The sequence below is a fragment of the Phoca vitulina genome, unplaced genomic scaffold (assembly GCF_004348235.1).
Source record: "Phoca vitulina isolate PV1807 unplaced genomic scaffold, GSC_HSeal_1.0 scaffold1, whole genome shotgun sequence".
Classification (NCBI taxonomy): Eukaryota; Metazoa; Chordata; class Mammalia; order Carnivora; family Phocidae; genus Phoca; species Phoca vitulina.
In genome coordinates, this window is record NW_022589704.1 from 42431886 (window position 1) to 42452732 (window position 20847).

At 39.1% G+C, this 20847-nt stretch overlaps 1 protein-coding gene across 1 annotated transcript; it reads right to left on the reverse strand.

Moving 5' to 3' along the window:
• Nucleotides 1-3938: 3938 nt before the first annotated feature.
• NABP1 (nucleic acid binding protein 1) lies at nt 3939-19403 on the reverse strand. Its single transcript, XM_032405871.1, has 6 exons — nt 18785-19403; nt 18340-18478; nt 15304-15375; nt 13570-13645; nt 13075-13141; nt 3939-11876 (listed from the first exon to the last, which is right to left on the reverse strand). Exons 1-6 carry the CDS (start codon nt 18873-18875, stop codon nt 11707-11709), a joined length of 615 nt encoding a protein of 204 aa, XP_032261762.1. The 5' UTR covers nt 18876-19403; the 3' UTR covers nt 3939-11706.
• Nucleotides 19404-20847: the final 1444 nt, after the last annotated feature.

Sequence of the window (20847 nt, forward strand, 5' to 3'; positions counted from 1 at the left end):
TTTCATCTAGACCCCCACCCACAGAATATTTTGAAGCAAATCACAGACATCCTATTATTTCACCCATAAATACTTCAGTATGTGTGCCAGTTATCAGTTTAATACTCTTCAGCTCCGAATCCACATTCTTTGCTCCAATGTGTGATACCGGAGCTGGACCCCATAAACATTTCTCTTTCACCCACAGACAAGCTGTTAAGCCTGGTCTGTAGAGGGCACCAGAGGGACATTGGAAGAGAAGAGGCCCTCTCTTCCAGGTTCCACTGTCCCTGCTTGGCCCATCCTTGAAAGCAGCTGCAGCTCCTGGGAGGCACAGTGGACAGTGGCGCTCAGTGAGTTCTGCTGGCATTGTAGCCAGCTTCCCAGGGGGTCTCACGGTGTCCAGCTGGCATCTTCCCATGGAGTTGGGTGGCCATCCCTAGCCTGAGGCCCCCCAGTGAACTGTTCTGCTATCAGAAGTCCATGAACTCAACCTCTTCAAGGAGATCTGGATCTTATCATTGGAGGGGGTATGAGAGAGGGAGCCTGGTTCCTCCCTTAGATGTTCGGTCTCTTCTCTAGAAGTAGAGGCTGCTCCTTAGATCTCTTCTTGCTCTATTCTTTAGTGTTTTCTTTACCCCTTTGCAGTTCATCTCCTGTTACCAATATTTCTTTATATTAAACTCTCTCCATTCAAACTACTGTGTGGTTTCTATCTGACTACATCAACTAATACAGAATGTAACTCCAAAAAATAAGGACTCCTATAACACACCCACAAAACCATGTCACACTTAATCAATATCTAATTACTGTTCAGATTTCCCCAACTGTTTAATAAATACTTTTTATTTGGTTGTTTCTTTTCCAATCAGAATTCAAATAAATCATTTGATTGATATTTCTCTTAAGTGCCTTTTCCACAACCACCTGCCCTCCCACCTTATTTTCCTTATAATTGGTTTGTTGAAGAATCAGGGCTGTTGGTCTTGGAATTTCCCATTGTTCAACTCCATCCTCTGTACCCTGTACATCCTATAAACTAGTAATTAGACCTAGAGACTTGAATAGATTCAGGGTCAGTTTTTTTAAAGAATACTGGTGATAGTACTTCTTATTGCTTCAAACGAGGATGTACATGATGTCTGGCTGTCTATTTCTTTGTGATTGATCAGGGAGGTCCTGAATTGTCAACTAGATCCATCAAGAAATTTCTCATCATATCAGGGGGCAGAGCAAGATGGCGGAGGAGTAGGAGACCTGGATTTCATCTGGTCCCAGGAATTCAGCTGGATAGGGATCAAGCCATTCTGAACACCTACTAACTCAAAAGGAGATCGAAGAAAAGAATAGCAACAACTCTCTGAACAGAAAAGTGACCACTTTCTGGAAGGGCATGGTGTCATTTTCTTTTGAGGAGAACTTTCCAAAAGATGAATAATGCACAGACAGCAGACTACAAGGACCTCAGGCTGAAGTCAATCTAAGGCAAATACATGGGGAGCCCTTATGAGAAGAGATTAAGACATGGATACACAAAATGAAAGTTGATGAAAACACCCAGTAAGAAGATGGGCACATACGAGCCGAAGAGAGAGGCCTCAGAAGAAATCAACCCTGCAGACAGCTTCATCTCAGATTTCTACCTTTCAGATTTGTGAGGAAATAAACACCTGTGGTTTAAAAATAACTAAATAAATAAGTAAATTTTTAAAAAAAGAAATTTCTCATCAATTATTCCAAAACTATTTTAGAAGATGTTGCTTGTTTTAAGGAAATGCCTTTGACTTCATAGCATTATTTCCCATTCAAATTTGTAATTATGTTTAGAATTTATAATTTCACTTAGCATCTTTGATTTTAAATATCTTTTCATGATTCCTGACACCATTAACAAAATTGTGTATTTTATTTATCTTGAATATATATACACATATATATAATAAATTTGAGTAACAATATCACTAAGAATATTTCTTCCTAATTCATTTTTAATTTAGGATATATCCACTAAGAATGCATAGACAAAGGACTGTCTTTTTACAATACTTGAGATAATTCTTCTCTGTTGTGGTTATATATAAATGAATAAATGTCATTGATTTCATTTTGCTTTTGCTTTAGATGTGCATTTTATTGTGATTTTATATATATGGGTGTGTTTTATGCATCCATATGCAATCCATTTCCATGATTCTCAAGTTATATCTACAAAACAAGAAGTATTTAGTGAAGTTCAGTTTCCATCCATGTCCCCTTCCTCTTAATAATTTTTATTTGCCAGTTCTTTCATTTTTAAAATTTAAAGCAAAAATAGTCATTCCCTTTTTTTAAAAAAGGTAACACACTCTCTGCACTGTTTTATACCTGCTTTTTTCACTTAATGTATTCTAAAAATCACTTCATGAAAGTATGGAGAGAGATTTCTATTGCAGCTGCTTAGTATTCCACTGAGTGAATACACAGTAATGTATTCAGCCATTCCTGAATTGGTGGACATGAGACATTTCCACTCTTTTGCTATTATAGGCAATGCTTCAATAAATATGTCTTTTTACATTTTTGTCAATGTGTCCTTAGTATGGTATCAGTTAGCTTTTGCTACATACAGCACACTGCCTCAAAACTTAGTGGCATAGAGCAACATCATTATTAATGCAAGATTCTGTAGGTCAGCAATTTTGGCAGGGTCAGCTATGTCCTTCCTTCTGCTGTTCTCACTCATGTGACTGAAGTCAGCAGTCAGCCCTGCCAGAGCTGGATAGTCCAAGATAGACACATTCACCTGTCGGAGGTTGGCAGGCAATCAGCCAAGTTGCCTCAGGTGGCCTCCCACCCTCCAGTAGGTGAGCTAGCATTCATTTATGTTCTCATGGCATGCTCTGGGGTCCCAGCACATCAGGAGACAGCAAGCCCCAAAGCTCATGTACTTTTCAATTTTCTCCTTGCATTAAGTTTGCTCCTGTCCTACAGCACCGGACAAGCCCATTGTCACTGGGAAGAGGAGACGACCCAAAGATGTGCAGACAGACAGGGGTATTCCAGCAGCCATTGCAAACAGTTGACCACAGGGATAGATGCCCCCAGAGGCAGGATGGTTGGGTCACAGGGCATAGTCAAAATGTAAAATTGCCAAATCCCACCCCGGACCCTAGAAATTAAACATATTTGCATTCCATCCAACTATAAATGAAAATGTCTGTTTCTCATAGTGTCACCAAGAGTAGGTTTTCAAACTCTTATATTTTTGCCAATAGAAAAAATAAAATGGCATTTTAATTTGCATCTCTCATTATGAGGTTGAACATTCCATTCCTTTCATATGCTTAGGAGCCATTTGAATGTTGTGTGTGTGTGAACTGCTTATATGTTTTGTCCATTTTTCCAGAGTGAGTGGTTGTCTCTACTTTCACAAGTTTTTTTATATATCAGGAATATTAGCCCTTTTTTCAGGATATAAATTATAAATATTTTTCGCAATTTGTCTTCATACTTTATTTTTTAACTATGCAAAGGTAGTCAAATTTACCAGTCTTTAGTGTTTCTGGATTTTGAGCCATTGTTAGAAAACTTTTTTCTATTACCAAATAATGGGGGAATTCACCCATGGTTTCCAGTATTTGTGGGTATCGGGGGCAGGTATCCAATTATCCCATTTTCCCCTGTAAAGATTGGGCCTATATCGTAGACTAAATTTCTTTAAGTGGGTCTGTATTCAGTTGACTTTTTTTTTTTTAAGATTTTTATTTATTCATTTGACAGAAAGAGACACAGCGAGAGAGGGAACACAAGCAGGGGGAGTGGGAGAGGGAGAAGCAGGCTTCCTGCGGAGCAGGGAGCCCGATTCGGGGCTGGATCCCAGGACCCTGGGATCATGACCTGAGCTGAAGGCAGACGCTTAACGAGTGAGCCACCCAGGTGCCCCTCAGTTGACATTTAAAGTATGACTAAACCTAGGTAACAATGTGAATTAGTCAAATTCTGTATTTCTATTCTCCGTCTTCTCCTTTGCTATAGCATAGCTGAATCTATACTCCCTTCTAAAACCAAAGTAAACTCCATCTCCTGCCCAGCACTGTCCAGTGAGTCAGCAGCAGCCTCCAAGCTTCCACATCGATAAGTAGTTAAAAGTACAGGCTTTGGGGTGTGCGACTCTGTCATTTCCTGGTAGTGTGATACCAGGCAAATTACTCAATCCTTCTAAATCTTAGTCTCTATCTGTAACATGAAGATAGCAAAACCTCCCCCACAGGTTCACTTAATGAGATAATCTAGGTAACTCACTAGCATAGTACTGAAACATAGTAACTACTCAATAAATTACAGGTAGCCAATGAAAGGAGAGGAGAGGATCCTTAAGCACCAAGTGATGAAAAAAGGAAAATATCTAAGATTGGAAAATATGGAACTTAATGCAGAAATAGCTTTGTTGGCAGTGATTAATCTATGTCATGTATGGGCACCCATGCATGAATACACAAATAAACTGGGAAAAAAAAACACAGTTGTATGTTTCATTCAGGGACGCTTTTCTGTAGACTGAGTAGTAGGTCTTTGCTTGGCAAGGAATTGGTACACTCATGAGTATGCCAACTCTGAATCCCTAACTATGAAAAGGCAAACCCTAAGGAGCAGAAGGCACTTTCGGACAGCTGATACCTTAAGTAAACTAGAGGTTTTAGAATCAAAACCTGAATACCTGAGCACCTGACCTGAAAACACTGAAGTTCCAGTGTTTCCCTTCTACTCCTGGCACTCAGTGTACCTTCTACACCTGCTACTTCTTATCATGTCTGGCCAGAGGCTCCCCACCTCCACAAGAGCTGCTCAGGACGAAGTGCTGTGCCCCAGGTAGCCAACTCCTTCCAGCCCCAGTCCTAGCGCTGCAAGTCCTCCTGTTCAGCTGGTCTCGTTCCAGCAGTTTCTGCCTCAAGAGTCTAGGACGCTAAGTGTAAATCTTGAGGGGAAAAAAAAATAGATATTAAGGGCAGAGCTAGAGCTAAATTGAAATGAGACAGGATAAAAAAAATACCAAGGTCTTAGGATTACATGTTTGAGATGTGTGAGGCTGGGTTTGGCAGTATTCTGGCATAGTTGGGAGTTACTTAACTAGAGCTGACCTTGGTGCGTATGAAACTTTCCCCTTTAGTTAAGAATGGTTTTTTAAATATCAGAAGAGTTTACCGCCCCTGGGCCACGCGGAGGGGGGGTTGACTTGGGAAAGGGCGTGAGAAAAGTCTCTGCAGTGATGGCAATGTTCTGTATATCTCAAGAGCGGTTTGAGTTACATAGGCATGGGCATTCATTAAAACTCACAAATGTACACCTAAGATTTGTGCATTTCTTTGTATGTAATTTCTACACTAAAAACTGCAAAATACTGAACTCTAGTGAATAAGCATGTTGAAATAAATATTTATATGTCTATTTACTTGAAATGTATTAAAAACGGATGAATGAATGTGACAGATAGATGTAATGAAACTAGTCAGATGTTAATGATAAAAGCTAAGTGGTGAATGCACAAATGTTTACTCTAAAACTCATTCAACATCACTGTATGTCTGAAATTTTTCATAATAAAATGTTGGGAAGTTATCCAGTGCTGTATCAGAAGCAAACACTGAGTGCACAGCAATTCTGAGGACTGTCACTGGGAGTGTGGAATTCCTTCCAGTGCACCCTCTGCCCTCCCCTTGGCCATTGACCTCCCCTCTGGCACAAACCCTGGCCCACATGTCCTCCCTCTTCCTCTGCGTTTTCATAACCATGCCCTCACCCTCTGGGCAAAGGTGAAAGGAGAAACAAAACAGGGTACTCAGCTAACAAGCAGATCTTCGTGAAGACTCAACCTTACAATGCTGTCATGGCAAACTGTCAGGATACGTACTTTTCTGCACCTTGAGCAAAAGCTTGACTGTTTAAACACACACACACCAAAAGAAACCCAACCTAATTGCAATAACTAATATAAGTTGCTTAATATTTCAGATTTAAAATTATAGGAGATCATCTTCTCAAGGCATGAAAAAAAAATGATCAGTATTTGCCTCTTATTTCCATTGCTCATGGAGAAAGAGCTTAATATTGATTGAGCCCTCGGTATGGGTTTTGCATACATTGGCTCACAGAGTCCTCACAGCCCCATTATTCTCTATTTATAACAATGCTCATAGTCATGGAGCCAGTAAACAGTAGATCTAGGACTCAAACCAAGATGATCTCAGCTCAAAACTATTTTTCACCAAAGCACACTGTCATGGACATTTAAAATGGGCTATGTCCTGCAATGCTAACATCACTACAAGAACAGCAGTGGTCATTTGGCTAGGATTCTACAAATAAAGGCAGTTTCATGTTCTACTTCCAACTGTTTTTACCCAAACACCACCCACCAAAAGGTATTTTTAAGTTTACACCCCCCACCAGTGTTGTTGACAAAAGTAGTAAGAACACAAAATTTCGCAAACTTTTCCATAGCTTTGGGGGAAGTTCAGGGTTTTAATAAATCCGCTTAACGGAAGGGAATTTACTTTTGATGTCAGTGTTGCTAGTTCATAAATTAGAATTAGATGGCTCAATTACTCCCTAATGATCTTCTACATCATGCTTAGACCATCGGACAAAAATTCTTACCCAACGGAATAATGGAACCTTTCCTCCACGTGTTAAGCCAGATTCCTAAACTACAGAAAACTGTATAGTCATCACCCAGTAGATGGCACTAGTTGTGCTACTGTTTTTATTCCTTTCCAGTCCTGGGACCTAGGTCAGAGGTCTTCATCTCCTACTAGGGTTATAAATATTTGAAACAGAAGACTAGTCCCCATAGCAATCAAATAATGCCTTGCATATTACTTGTGGGAAATATTTAGCTGGCTGTGTACGGAACGAGATTGAGATCTGTAAGTGGTGGGCTCTATTAGGCATTCCTAGGAAAGTTTATCATGCCTCCAACCCACTACTACTTTTCATTTGGGCCAGCCTCTCTCCACATAATAAAGTGGGGGACTGAGGAAAGCTCTGGGGGTAAGCGGAAGGTAGAAGATGCTATAAACATGTATTTGCTGAGATAAGCAATAATAAAATCTATTTTCAACAAAGTTTAATAGAAACCTAGGGTGAAAAAGCTTTTTACTTTGATACAGGCCCAAATGAAGTTAGGTCACTCCATTATAGATGATCTGATTTTAATACTGACATAATTTGAATAATTCTATTTGAACCTAATTCAAAACTCAACAGAGCTCACATCCAGAGGCCATACTCGAGATTACCCTGCTTTACTCAATTCTGCCTTTTGGAGGCATATGCTTCCAACTATTTTTCCATGTTTTGCAAACCAGAACTTTGGTATATTCAAGCCTCACAAAGATAAAAGAAACTATATATGCCTTCCCAAACAGTTATTTCTGTGTTGGGCAAGATATCAAGGGCAGGACACAAAAATCTTCAGGGCCATTATTTCAAGTGTAGCTCTACCAGACCTACACTTATAAATCCTCCTTCTGATAGAGCAGAGAAGCAACTCATACTTCTAACAAGTTCCTGGGGGACATCTCCTATCAGTGGCTTATAAATATACCACTGTGTCAGTTTCACTCAACATACATTCAATATCTGGGTAAGAAACTGAACTAACTCTTCATTCAAAATATTCTGATGGAGAAAAATAGAAAATTTGACTTCTGGTTAGAAATACTAAAAAAAAAAAAGAAAAAAAAGACTTATTTCTGAAAACATGCCAAGTGCTTCAGTGGAGGTTGTAAGAACATGCCATGGTGAGGACTGTGGTGTGAAAGTGGCCTCTCAAGACTCCTGGGGTCTATTGCAGCCTTGGATTGGCATGGTCCTAAAACCTGGGGAGCCACACTAGTTGTGGGTTACCTACCAAGGCCTTTCAAAAGGCTTAAATGTCTACTAGTCAAACTTGTTAAAATGTTCATTCGGCTGCATCACACTAATTATCTCATAGTGGTAAAGAGCCCTTAGGAACATCTTTGGGTCTAATGTTCTTAATGAGAAAAGTGCTAAGTAGATGGCTTATTAGGGACAGCCTGTAGACTTGATTTCCTCTAGTCTGTTTCTTAGTTTGTGATCTGTGCTTTGAGAAACATTAGACCCTTTTAGCCCAGAAACCTGGAGTAATGTGGTTAGAGTATTTGGACACAAAGTCTGGTATATCCCTAATAAATCAAAGGAATTGGGAGAAAAGTTGAATATGCCTGGAAAGTAAAATGTTTTCCTAAGCTTCTTCCTCAGGAGGTCAACATACCATTCACAACAGCGCTATTTTCCAAAGGTCACAATTGGATTTCCTCAGAAGCATACCTTAACTGTTAATCATTACAACGACTTCATGAAATGTGGGAGTGTTGCATTACCCTAACATTTAATCATTGGCTGAAGCCTGGTTTTCCCCACAGCGAAGAACATCTGCCTTTACCCCTCATATAACCCCCTTTTCCTACCAGAAATGTGAAGACTCTCATCAGATGGGAAATTAAACAAAGAAAAGGCAAAACAGATTTTTATAAAAGCCATCATAGGGCAAGTAATCCCCAGGGGCAGCCTAGAGGCAAAACAGACTTGACGCTGGGCAAGCACTCCATCTTGATACTGCTTTCCCATGGTTTCCAAGGTTTGTTGTCTGGAGAACGTTTCCAAATACATGAAAGAAAATGATCTTAAGAGTCACGGGAGCCTAAAGTTGCTTGGAGCAAACAGTAATTACTTTCATAACAGAAAAGGGAAGTCATTTCAGTAACTGGAATGCCAGATCTATGTAAACTTAAAATTGCCATTGTTGTCTTCGGACTGATGTAGAACACGGCCAGTGTGGACCTCTGAAAACACTTTGTAGGACCAGGTAACCAGCTTCCTCCTTTAAACATTCTCATAATTACAACTTTTTTTTTTTTTTACTAACCTCACATCTACTTGTTCTCAGCATCATCCCTTTGGCATTATTACTCAACCCAGCAAATGAAACATTCTTTTAAAATGTTAAATAATAAAAATACAAGTGACAAGGATTCAGTACTACAAATATTCAGGGCATCAAGTTAAACTGTCTTCAAAGTTAGAGCAGATTACTAAAAAAAAAAAAAAAAAATACAGGAACAAAGCAAAAAAGAGGTGGTATATATAGGAAAACCTGTGTAAATGCCTTTGGGAAAGCACAGTGCAACCCTTCACTATTACACATCATCCTCTGGCCTTATGAGGTTCATCTTCCCATCTCTGTCTTGTAGCCACTACCCAAAAACCCAGCTGCTGAGACTTCAAACCACTTCAGAACTGTTTTGGAGAAATGAAATGGGACCCAATTCTAGTAGGCATGTATTTCTATACTAAATGGTTTTTGTTTTTGGTAGGTGTTTAGACATTTAAAAATTCACAGGTGAAAGCACCAGGAAAGAGGAAGGTAGAAAACTTTCTTCCTCTTCTTGATGAGTACCGTCCAAGCAGACTGGTAGGGCAAATATTCATTATGGACTGTAATTCACTTTGCTTTGGTTTTGGAGGCTTCCCTTAAGAAAAAAGAGATTTGTTAATAAATGATAACACAGAACAACAAGATTAAATTATTGAGGCAAATGTCAATTACAAAAGTAATAGCTTAGATCATTCTCTATTTAATCTCAGCATGTTAAAGGGTAACAGTATTTCCACACCTAACGCTGCATTTTTTTCTGTTCTTGAGGTATGATTAGACGACAAACATTGACTGCCTATTATGTGCCAGAAATCATCCTAATCACTTACATGGAAAATCTTCAGTAACTCTCTAAAGGGATAATATTACTTACTTGTTTTTATAGTTGTGGAACTTAAGGCTTATAGAGGTTTTATGCGTAATAATTTGTCCAACATCATAGGTGAGGAGACAATGGGCCAGGACTGGAAGCTCGGCTATCCCTACCTGATAGTTTACTTTTCTGAAACTCCAAAATCCTTTCTTTTAAAATCATCTTTAACACCATATTCTCCCACAAATAACTAACAGTACTATTGCTCCTACCTCTACTTAGATTTAAATAAAAATTTATATGCTAATTTTTAGTAATTTTTTTACTCCAAACATCTGTAATTTTGTATCTTAAAAAAATAGTCACAAAGCCAAATCCACTATAATCATGAGTTAAGAATAAAAGAAAAACGTCTTTCTAGAATATATAAACCCCAGTTACCAAAGTACTATGAACCATGAATAAGCTCCTTGAGATTACTCATCACCTACCCCTTAACTCTCCACAATGTCTAATATACAGAGTGTCATGGAAATTTGTTAGATACACTGAATTGGAACAAACAAATATTCTGGCACCAACCTTCATATTCAAAGGCTTTGGAGTTTTTAGAAAACAGAGTCTACTTAAATTATTTTGTGATTTAAGGTAGGGACAAAAAGCGACAAATACAGAGCTAAGCAGTCGCCGGGCTGAAGTAATCATTACAACTATAGTAAAATTTACTGGCTCTCCATTGTAAAGCATTGAAAGAGCAAAAATAAGGGAGGTCCGTTAATATTAATGCAAGTTTTATTTGAGATAATATTGAAGAACTGAATTCTAACAAAAGAAAAATTTACCAGTTATCCACTCTATAGTAAAAAGTGGAACTGGGGACCATTTATAACACATAAATAAATTCTACCTTTACATTTCTGAATAAAGCTGTATTCACTTCTTAGAGAGAGCCATTTAACTTTTGCTGATAAGGCTTTGTGAATTGTGTTCAGAAACTTTGACAATACTCACATATACACACTCTTCAAATAAGGTTAAGTACCTAGGATTTTCACTCCAGGATGAGTTTCTGCAAGTACCTAGGACACTCTAAAAGACTGCATATTTCTACATGAATTCAATTTGAATTGCCTTCATCTTTATGTACCACAATTTTTTAAAATAATTAGATCAATGTTTATTATGACTTTTTAACTCCCTCAAATTATACTTTAATATTTGACATGGTAGTTTCAAAAAATAAATATTCAAGGCCTCAGTTTTAAATTTCCCTTCAGTGTAAATGCACAAAGTTGACAACAAATATTAATATGACTACCCTAAAATAAATGCAGCTTTCTTATAAAAATTACTCGTTATAATACAGTTCCCATTCTATTCCATAATTCTGATGAAGAATATGTTTTTTTGGTAATAAAACAAGAGTTTAGAATGATTCAGTCCTTGGAAAATCTTAATGGCAGTCACTCAATGAAGAAGTCAATCATTCCTGGAGTCACAAACACTCAAAACCTGCTGTTAGCATTGACTGAGTTTTTGTGGGGGTTTTTTGGTGGTTATTGCTTTAGTTGGCAATACCTGAATTTAAGACAAAAGAATATCTCCCACTAAGCCTTATTTTAAATATTACAAAATGTATACGGAAGATAGACTCATAGAGGCTATAATGCTGATGTCTTAAGTAACTCACCCATGAAATGGGTGCGTGTTTTTTAGAGGATAACCATAGATCTTTTTGCTCTAAAAATAAATGCCCCTACTTTTCAGAGTGTTCCCATTCTTCAAATTCTTCAACAGGAGACTTGAGCAGCTTAACAGTTTTGCTATAAAAACAAACCACTCTTGTTAACAAACCCAAAACATAAAAGGAAACCGATAAAAGACATAGTTTTCACAGTTAATGATAAATAAAAGTGCAATAAGTGTTCAAGTAGGGCGCGTAGTTTAAAAACTACACGTGAGTATTTGGCATAGGTCATCTTTTAAAGGCTCTCCGAGGGTCCCTGCCATTACTTATTGTGGTCATGACTGTTTGATTATTAGCTGTTCCTTGTAGCTGTGGATTTGTAGGTCCCCGGCCATTGCTTCTACCAGCATATGAAAACTGGCATCCCCTTGATTCTGGGCCAGTTTGAACCCCATTTCCTAAAAAAAGAATATAAAAATTCATCACCATTTTCAGACCCTGATCTGTAGGAATACACCTATTTGGAGTTCTAACACATGCTTAAAAGTAGTATTAGAGGAAACAAATGCCTTTATTTTTAAACTACTGGAAAAAACTCAATGTGGGTTCTGCGTTTTTCCAAATGTTATGATTACTGTAAATATATTAACTTGATGCTGTATTAATATGGAAAGAGATATAGAACAGTTTGGGCAACAGAATGAGAAATTAGTAAAGAAAAACATAGATAATGCATTGCCTACATTGTAAGGGAGAAAGAAAAAAAGAAAGGGTAAAATCGTGTATGAACACTGGCATTAGGTTCAAATATGGTTAATAATTCAAAAAGGAGAATGTAATTCTAATTTTTCAAAGAAAAGACAGCAGTTTCCCATAATGTGATCATCACCAGCTGGCCAAAACATGCAGCCACCAGGTCAAATAAAACTTCAGCCACCCTACTAAACTCCAATCTCAAAGCTTTTCCTCCATTATTTAAGAATAAAAACTTCAAAAGACACAGCTGATAGAACCATTAACATGACGTTTGAGAGTATTTGAGGGGTAAAGGCCAATCTTTTAAAGAGGCAGCTATCAGCATGTGAAAATTGAAGGTGAGCTACTAGTCTAAAGATAAAAGGCTTTTGGTGTGCCAAAATAACCAGTTAATTCTGCATCTTTTATAAATAATCACTAGATAACAGAAATTTTGTTAAAAAAAAAAAAAAATCAATGGAAAACCTACTCCACATCACTAAAACAGATTTCTTATTATTAGCCACTGTTTAAATATAGAATGTGCTCCGGGAGGTGGGTGGGGGAATGGGTGAAATAGGTGATGGGGATTAAGAGTACACTTATCTTGGTGAGCATGGACTAATACATGGAACTATACTGTATATGTGACACTAATAAAACACTATGTTAACTACACTGGAATTTAAATTAAACAGATAAATACATGTGTATAAAAATGAAAAGAATGTGCTTGATAAGTTAGCTTAAGAGAGTATCTGCTATTTAGAAAATCAGTTACTTGGGAATTCCGTGTTTACTAAGAGCTCCCTTTTAGTGCTAATGTATGCCTAAAGACAGTTTTCTTCTAAATCTTTCATAAGATATATTCACTTAATTCTTAACACCTGATCACAAATATGAAAAAAAAAAAAATCTTACCCACTGGTCCAAATGTACCTGTACCCATATTATTATTCATGGAATTATTCTTCTGTTCATTGTGTGCCTAAAAAATATGTTTTTAATTTAACCAATTGAAGATTTATTTAAAAAAAAACATTATTATAACATGTTATATCCATTCTTTGTTTTTTTTTAACAAATTTTTAACAGATTTATCCAAGTCCATTCAATGTTACTATTCAGAAATGTTTCCCAAACCTTTCATAGCTTCTGTTATATCTTACTACTGTGTTTTCTTGATATTACTCCCTACTCCTCAAAGTGCTCAATGGCACATATATTTAATATATAACACTAAAGATATATAATAGACTCACAAAATATACAGGATGTAAATGACTTTATATTCTTTTTAAAACTGTCCTCATTAGCCTCTGGGTATGAAAGGGTTGGATACCTAGCCAAAGAATTATAGTGCCCACTCAAAATTAGCCTAATCATAAAAATAGACTATACATTTGGATTAATTACCCCTCTGCTCTGTTGTCCTCGATAATCTGGGTTGGGTTCACTGAAATTTGGCACTTCTGAATAAACCATACAAAATCTGAAAGAAAATAAAGCACAAGTTAAATGACTCCTAAAATAATCAGCCTTTTTTTATATAACATGAGTAACTTATAGGAATGAAGAATTTAGGTGTCAAATGAATTAACTAAAAAGCAACATGCTATTTATACAACAAAAACTTCCTAAATGCTATGATCCATAAAAACAGAATTCTAAGATATTCAAGAGCCTACAATCTATAAAACATTCTATTTTTTATTTTAGTTCTTCTGTATTGCAAAAATAAATCATGTCAAAGATCAAGGACACAGAAACACATCTCTGTGCTGTTTTTCCAAATAGGCTGATGCCACTGGACCATGTTTAGGGTTCCAGAGTGGTTTTTCCAGCAGTGGTGATGGATTTGCACTGATCCATTCACACACTCCCATCCAGGCCCTCTTTTGACCAATCACTGTGAATCTGCAAAGATAATCATTCAAGGTTAAGAGTGGATTCCGCAAGTATGTATAAAGACATGTGGCTGTTAAGACAACAGTTTATCCCAATGCTTCTTGTAAGTTGACTATGGCATATATTAACATTACACATAAGCATTTACTTAGCTCCTCACCCCATAAATAAATTAAAATCAGTTTTGGTATATCCTAGACTGACCCTGACAAAGCCAAGTCACTATGAATTGAGTGACCTCCAGTGGTTCTTCACATAACTGACCTCTTTTTCTGTATACATGCAGGTCAGGAAAAAATCCTAAATCTTTTGATGATATTGATGCTAAGAGCTTTCGTAACAGGTTGCTCTACTACTCTAAAAACAAACATAAGTAAATGATTTTCTTCCTAGCAAAAGCAAAGTGTTACCAGTTTCTGATCTTTAAAAGCTAGCAAGATTATCTTTTCCAAAAGAGAATTTTATCCCTGCAGGGTAGAAGAACGTTCCCTCCCCCCTTTTTTTTGTGGTGCCATGTGTGGCTTCTCCCTCTTCAAATATCCTCCAATTTGATGGGCATTAAGTAGATGTCTAAACATTAACCAAACAGAATGGACTAACGATTTGGCTCATTGCCAACACAATACTTTATGAAGACATCCCAAAGGTGTAGGCTACTATGGAGGCTGAATTACCTTTACACCCCTAGAGAGGATGGTTCCTCCAAGTCAGGGTGGAGATTACCAGGGTAGTAGTGTATGGAAGCTCGCATTGTGGCTGCCTGTACGGCACCTAGACTGTGGATAAATACAGGACTTCAATGGTCATCGCTGCAAGTCCTTTTACCACGAGTACATATTCACCCATCAACGAAAAAAGAAAATTTAAACTGTTGGCCTGAAACCTGGCTTCTTACCTAGCTTCTTTGGCAATTCACTAGAAGACAGAACCTATTTAAAATGGCACTATGACACCTGAAAGATGCATGTTCCCAAAGCCTACAGAAATGGCCCCACTGGGCTCATCTCAAGTGCAACTTCATGCTCTTCAGCAGGGAAAACTGACATTCTCAACCACAGGAATCAGTATAGATGGCTGTTAAACTGGCATATATGTGTAAAGTTGTTTTTACAGCGAAGCTTTTGAAGGCATTCAGTTTACCAGTCCAGAAAAGCCAAGAAGTTTATAGTTTATACATACCAGTTATTCTGTAGATATTACATGTAATTTATTCAATTACAGGAAATGCACTTTAATACTTACTCCCCAATTTTTTGAAGTTCTCCACCCCTTCCAGTATACAGTGTCAAACACCCTTTCCACATGGATGCATACCTAGAAAGAAAAGAAACATCCGTTCTGTAGAAATACATGTATTTCCTACTTAAGTAAAACTTTATACTGTATTTTTTGTATTGGGATATAGGTGGAGATCAAACTCTGTGAATACGGTAGTAAATCAAATACAATTAATCTAATTTTGATTAACTTGTTACTTACAAAGGAACAGTACAAAGAAAACTCTACTGCCAAATTTTGACATGATTATCTAAACTATAACTAACCCTAGAAAATAAAGTCTTTTTGCAAAGCAAGCATTGTAATACTCCAAAAATCACATCTTTAGTCAATTAACAAAAGAACTTTCAATTGAAGAGATTCAGGCAGAAAGTATTTTTCAATCATAGAATATATAGAATCAACACCAAGTGTTTACTTTTATACTCATTGACTTAGTCTACTCAGATTATCAATATAAGTTTTCCCTTTGCCTTCATAAAACACATAGGATTCACAAGCTACTGAAAATTTGATAAAATTTAATCAAGGGCCTAAAAAAACAATCACAAATCTCACCTATCTGCCTTTCCAAACCTGCAATTTTTAGCATCAACTTGGCTGAACAGATTATTTACTCTGACCAACTCTGAATGTAGACAGCATCATTAAATATTCCTACACAAAAATCTAATAAAAATGTAAATTAAACACTGTAAAATCAGTCCAAGGTTTGGTTTTCAGTGGTTCTCTATACAACTACTACGGTAACTTTAGATTTAGAATGATAAATTACAGGGACGGCTGGGTGGCTCAGTTGGTTAAGCGGCTGCCTCCGGCTCAGGTCATGATCCCAGGGTCCTGGGATCGAGTCCCGAGAGTCCCCCATTGGGCTCCTTGCTCAGTGGGGAGCCTGCTTCTCCCTCTGCCAGCCACTCCCCCTGCTCGTGAGCTCTCTCTGACAAATAAAGAAAATCTTAAAAAACAAAAACGAGGGGTGTCTGGGTGGCTCAGTCGTTGAGCGTCTGCCTTCGGCTCGGGTCATGATCCCAGGATCCTGGGAGCCCCGCATCAGGCTCCCCGCTCCACGGGAAGCCTGCTTCTCCCTCTCCCACTCCCCCTGCTTGTGTTCCTGCTCTCGCTGTCTCTCTGTCAAATAAATAAATATTTTTAAAAAAATGATAAATCATAACTAAATATTGTTAACTAAGTACAGTTATAGTTCATTTTTTAACATAGGTTAATAAATACTAGTTAGTTCCACATTATACAGTCCTCTTTAGTAAGGGTAATTCATTAAAGACTCCAGCACTCTTACGCTATATGCTAAGCTGAAGAAAAATGGTGCACTAATATTTCACCTTAGTAACGTAAAAGTTAATGCATGTTGGAGAAAAAATTTGAAGTTACAACAAGTAAACATTTAACTTGCACTTGTTTTGGGAATGAGATCAACAATGGCAGGGTTTTCTGATAAACGTATCAATATTCAAATTACCATTATTTAGATGTACACCTTTCTTCAAAAACTTTTCTTAGATACAACCAGAATTGAAGGGCCTTACAGTAGGCCAGACTCCGCTAGATATGTTATTTTAGTAAGTAAGGTATAATTATTCCCATCTTACAGAAGAGGAAGTTACAGAAGTATAAAAACCTCAAGGTCACAATGAAGTTACAAAACAGTGGAGTTTCTTTAGTTTTGAATTTTCCTTTAAATTATATTCCTTGAAATTCTATAAATCCTATATGGATCTTGATTTTAGTTTTTCCACAAATTTTTTGATGGACATACCTATGTATTTTCCATTGACTACAAAATATGAAATATTTGAAATGAGATGCTGTTTACACTGTATAAAATACTTTTAATCACTGGATGAGAAATACTTTGGCAGCCAAAAAAACTTTAATTATGCTAATCCTCACCACACCCTCATACGCAGGAATTTTCTTTTGTGTAAGCTACAGATGTGGAAGTTTGAAAGACACAATTAGTGTCATAATGAGTCACTGCATGAGAATAAAATGTCTATGTTCTGACTCTCACTTCCTTCTTTGATGATACTCTCTGCCTCACTTCCTGAAGATATTGTAAGGCCTGGAAGGTAGTATCAAAGGGCTCTAACTAACCTCCTCCATTCAGGGTGATCCAATACTTCTCTGAGATTCTATTTACTATGCCAACATCAATATCCACCCACTTTTCCTATAGTTGTGACCAATAAATTATTACAATTCTATTGACCACAGAACTTCCAAAATCCATCTCAGGACCCTTTTCTGGCCTTTTATCTTCCTAATTTAAACATTTGGTAAAATTTTAAAGGCAGTTGAATTACCAACCAAAAAAAAAAGGTGGTGCTAAATTATTTTTAAAAGCCAATCTGCCAACTGACTCTTTTGGATGGAGGTATCTTAGACATCTTCCTGCCAAACATTTTCTGCGTATCATTCTGGTTTTTGTACTACACTGACCTTATAGCAGTAGGCCCAAGAAATCATTTTCCAGAATGTGCCTTCCAGATATTCTAAACTTCCTTTCTTAACTTTCACATTCGAGTACAAATTTGACATACCACAAAAACTGCTAAATTGTCCAACTACAATCTTATGTCCTGTCTAAATAAAATACTGGCAGGATTTCAAAAGGGGGAAAGGTTGGAAAAGAACTGACAACTCTATTAAATAATTTATGAAAAAAATAAATAGTATGGACTATGCTAATTTTATCAATCTACAAAAAACACTCAGTAATCCCAGAACAGTACAATCTACCTAACCTGTAAACTGACGGGGAGTGGGTTAGATTCCCCGGGGAAACTGACCGCTTTTTCTGGCAAGGGTGTTCTATCCCAAAGCTGTCCACTGTCCAATATTAACACCCAAGGGGCTCAAAACTCCCTGGAGGCCCACAAAAAAGATACGGAACTCCAGAACTTGCCAAGGTTCCCCAGCCAATGATTTGCAGACTGTTACTTAGGAAGCCTTCTCCCTCCTCCCCCTTTGGTGCACACCTACCCTCTGGTCAACCGAATAATATCCCCTGGCTGTATAAGACCTCCGATTTCATCCCACACGGAAATAGTGATGCTGCCCGTTTTATCTGCTACTTTGCATGATCTCACTTCATGGCCGTCTTTGGTTTTGGTCACGCGTCCTGTGAAGATTTAAAAATCACAAGGGGGGGAAGGGGTGTATTAGATAATGAGGACTTCCAGAAAGGCTCTAACTCCTCCTCCGGGATCATAACGCAGTGGAAAGGTGGAAAGAGGTCGAGGCCCGGGTTTTCGCCGCAGGTTGTATCCGAGCCCCGGCGGGGGCCACCGGGGCCACGTGGAACGGGGGGAGGGGAGGGGGAAACGAAGAGGAGGAGGAGGGGAGCCCCAGGCTAGCAGCGGCGGCGCCCTTCCCTCCTGCCCCAGAACGCAAGGGGGCAGAGGGGTGGGCTGCAGACCCCACTTACCTATCTCCAGGACAATAAAGACGACATTTAAGTTTTTCAGTCCGGGCTTAATATCTTTTATAAAAAGAGGTGGGTCGTTGACCCCATTCATATTGAGGCAGGTGCGGCTACAGCTGCGAAGACGCGGGTGGGCAGGGAGTGGGACAAAGCCTCCCACCCTCCCGGGCAAGGGCGAGGGCGCAGGGGAGACTCTGGGCGGGGGTGGCGAAGAGAACGGGCAGAAAGCGGTTAGTCAGGGATCAAGGAAACCAGCCCAGACGGCACTAAGTCCAAAAAAAGAAGAAGGAAAAAAAAAAAAGGCTCACAAGTTTAAAAGGAAAAAAAGACGAACCAGTCCGCACAAAACCCCGCTCCCAATGGGGCGACAGTAAGGCAAGCGTGCGAACTGAACTGCCCCCCTCTTTTGGATAAAAGGAAGGGGAAAAAAAAGGCAGCGAGGGGACGTCTCTGCCCTGAGTCCCCCTCACACTCACAACACACACACACACACACACGCGGGCGCGCGCCCAGTCTGTCCCAGGCTTCGGGAAGGGACAGACTGTGACAGCAAACCCGGTGCGGAGACCTAGCAACCACGCAGTCTACGTCCCAAACAGCGACTGCTGAACGCGCCCGCGCGCCGGCTGGACCCCACACCCCGGCCGCCCCGCCCCTTATGACGTCACGTGGCGTCGGCACGCCCGTCGCCGGGCTCGCCCGGGTTGTAGGGAGGGAAGCGAGGGGTCCGGAACCGGCCGGCGGCGCCCGCGCAGCCTCCCTCCCTCCTCGCCGGCTGTCAGCTCGAGCCCCGCCCCCTTAGCCTTCCAATGGGCTCTCGGCCCCGCCCCGCCCGTCCCTCGCTTCCGCCGTCGCTGCGCCGCGTCCCCTTTGCCCTGTAATTTTCCTATTGCAGGCTTCTAGTGCTCACTGTGGTGCTTTAGGTTTTTCTTGCTCTTTTCTCGCTCAGAGTTCAGCCCTCCACCCAAGCCCTTTAATCCCTTTGTCCCCGCGGTTCCAAGGAACAGTGGCTGTGTTTAGCACCCAGTGGGTACGTTAAAAAAAAAAGCGTGATGTTGAATACAGGTTTAGGCCAGGATGGCTGGTGGGGATGGAAGGAAAAAAAAACAGTCGGGGATGGGTCCTCATTCCTAAAGCTGGAATTTTAGCTCAAGAAGAGAACTGTAGATCAACTTAACCACTTCTTTTTAAGCATTTAAATTGAGGTCCGGAAGGGTGGGGTAGTTTGCTGAAGGTCAACCAGGAACTTGGAAGCAAGCAGGACTTGAGCACAAATCATCTGACCTGCTCTTGCACTTTTCACTCTAATACTAGGCAGGTAGATAGTAGTTAAATTCCTTTACAAATTTATTTTTCCTTACCCTTTCCTTCTCACATTATATCCCTTTCCCAATTTTCTCTATGCTTTTTTTTTTAATGGGCAAATTTTTAGAGCAGTTTTAGATTCATAGCAAAACTTAAAGAGTACAGAGATTTCCGTATATCCCCACTCCCACACATTCCTAGCCTCTTCCATTATCAGTATTCCCCCCCCCCCCCCCCCCCCCCCCCCCCCCCTTCCTTTTTTTTTTCCCCCCCCCCCCCCCCCCCCCGCCCAGAGTGGTACATTTGTTATAGCTGATGAACCTACATTAACACATCATTATGGCACACAGTGTATAGTTTACCTTAGGGCCCACTCTTGGTGGTGTATGTTTTATGGGTTTGGACAAATGTGTGATGACTTGTATCTACCATTATAGTGTCATACAGAGTAGTTTCACTGCCCTAAAGATCTGTGTGCCACCTATTCATCCTTCCCTCTGTCCTAACCCTTCGCAACCACGGATCTTTTCACTGTCTGCATGGTTTTGACTTTTCCAGAATGTGTATAGTTGGCAACAAATACTATGTACCCTTTCAGATTGGCTTCTTGCACTTAGTAATGTGCATTTTAAGTTTCCTCTGTGCCTTTTTATGTGCTGTCAATTTGTTTTTATACATCCAAAAAAATCATGTAACAGTAGTGGGAAACCCTGAAACATTATAATCTGAAAAAAAAAAAAAAAGAATAAAAAGTTTCCTTT

Coding starts and splice junctions, on each gene's coding strand:
- NABP1 (XM_032405871.1), bottom strand. CDS start 18,875: ATGAATGGGGTCAACGACCCACCTCTTTTTATAAAAGATATTAAGCCC. Junction 18,479..18,784: donor CTTTATTGTCCTGGAGATAG/GTAAGTGGGGTC, acceptor AAATCTTCACAG/GACGCGTGACCAAAACCAAA. Junction 11,877..13,074: donor AGGTACATTTGGACCAGTGG/GTAAGATTTTTT, acceptor TTCTTTTTTTAG/GAAATGGGGTTCAAACTGGC.